At 48.8% G+C, this 1993-nt stretch overlaps 1 protein-coding gene across 1 annotated transcript; it reads right to left on the bottom strand.

Moving 5' to 3' along the window:
- Positions 1 to 459: 459 nt before the first annotated feature.
- Positions 460 to 719, bottom strand: STEHIDRAFT_163864 (uncharacterized protein; the record flags this gene model as incomplete). The annotated part of the gene is made up of 2 exons (XM_007311595.1): positions 460 to 494; positions 548 to 719. 2 exons carry the CDS (start codon positions 717 to 719, stop codon positions 460 to 462), a joined length of 207 nt encoding a protein of 68 aa, XP_007311657.1.
- Between the last annotated feature and the right edge of the window lie 1274 nt (positions 720 to 1993).

Raw genomic sequence — 1993 nt, 5'->3', positions numbered from 1 at the left:
ATTACTGTTCTATTGAGCCCTAAACGACGATGATTGAGCGAGAAATGAGCAAACGCGAGACGATATTGACGGAGGGAGTGTTGGTGGGGATGACACACTGAGGTAAAATGCTTTGATCTAGACCATTTCCCGGCCGTTTTGCTTCAAACCTGGATGGCGCTGGGTAGGGCCAATGCGGCCGGTCCGATAGAGCCAACAACGATGGAAATCGAGCCGGTATTGAGCGAATGCGAGCAAATATTCGAAAGAGGGTTGAGGGATAAAACATACCGAACCAAAGCCGCTCTATCTCCCTCATTACCGGGTCAATTCACATCACGCCTTGTGTGCTGCAGGCATACGTAACCGTTCCCGTCACTTTGAGCCTATAGAAAGCCAAATCGAACCGCAAATGAGCAAACACGAACGAAAATTCGAAGAGGAACATTTTGGGACCATGACTCACCTCGGAGATTGGCATCAATCATGTCCGTTTGTAGCGGTAGTGTGCAGGACTGCGAACAGGGATCGATGGCCCATATGCAGGCCGTCATTACGAGCTACTTACCTTGAGAAACGAACCCAGAATAAGCGAGAGCGAACCGAGTTTTGAGGAGGGGGGTGCTGAGAGTGAAACTCACCTCGCTGTCCGTGCTCGCTATAGACGAGGTGTAGGTGGTTTCTCTCCAAGTATTCACTGGAGATGATAGGCCGTACTCATGCTGTTCATTTGAGCCCATGGCATTGGATATCGGGGACTATTGGAGCTAACGCGAACACATTTTCGGAACAGGATGCTACAGGCGAAAACTCACCATTGTGTTTCATCTCGTTCTCGCCGTTGAGTGGCCCGTTCCCTTCCAAAATTTTATTGTGACTCGTGCACCGGCGTCGTCCCGTCATTTCGAGCCCGCTACATTGAAAATGGAACAATAATTGAGCAAACGCGAAGACGTTTTTGAGAAGGGGTGCTAGGAGATAGAACCCACCAATATATTCTGCCTCGTTCTCAAGAATGAGTGGCCGGTGTCCCGCCAAACGTTTATTGGCGTTGATGGAGCTAAACCTTGCCGTAATTTCGAGCCCGCTACATTGAAAATCGAGAAGGAATTGAGCAAACGCGAACTGACTTTCGAGACAGGTATAAGGGAGATGAGAAAGTACTAACGTTATCGTCCTTGTTATCGACGATCGGTGGGCCTTTTCCTATTCAACCTTTATCTGGGTCAATACTCCTTGCCCGTCCCGTCATTTGGAGCCCGTAACGTTAGAAATCGAACCGATATTGAGCGAACGCGAACGTACTTTTGTGGATGAACTATGGGAAGCGGAAACTCACCGACATGTTTATCCCTGCCATGAACGTTTTGTGAACCGTTGTTGTTCAAGTCTTGATAGTGGTTGACTGAGCATGTTATTGTCGTTATTTTGAGCCCGCAACGTCTAAGATGGGGGGTGAAATGGGTGATCACGAACATATTCACGACGGGACGATCCCTGCAGACTCAAACTCTCCTACCTATTCCTTCTGTGTACTGCTAAAGATTAACCGATCGAGTTACTTGGATTCAGACAGTTGCCACAGATTATGGAGATAGAACACTTCCTCCCGTGATAGGGAACCCACAACGCGAGAGAACTGAACGAGCCCAGAGATACCCTAGGAATTTCACGGCCAGTAAACTCATCGTTTCCTTGGTGGCCAGCTAGCGAGCGTAGCACAGTCCGAGCACTAAGACCTAGGTCACTGAAAGAATTGATGAAGAGACAAACATACAGGCATACAGCGACACAGACAGCAGGACCAAGATAATCATACATTCATACACTCAGACGGATGAGATGCGTATCTGAACCCCTGCACTCACCATCGCGACAGCAGTGCGGAAGGTGGGGTTTGAAAAGAGAGGAGGGCGGGAGATACCGGTGACCGACAAGTCAAACCTAACGCCACAGCGTCCCATAGCGGAATGACTCAAGTGTGTTTTCTCCATAAAATTACCGTCTCTAGGAG

Source organism: Stereum hirsutum (assembly GCF_000264905.1).
Source record: "Stereum hirsutum FP-91666 SS1 unplaced genomic scaffold STEHIscaffold_29, whole genome shotgun sequence".
Lineage (NCBI taxonomy): Eukaryota > Fungi > Basidiomycota > Agaricomycetes > Russulales > Stereaceae > Stereum > Stereum hirsutum.
Note: the sequence above shows the minus strand (reverse complement) of the source record. Positions and strands in the feature narration are given on the sequence as shown.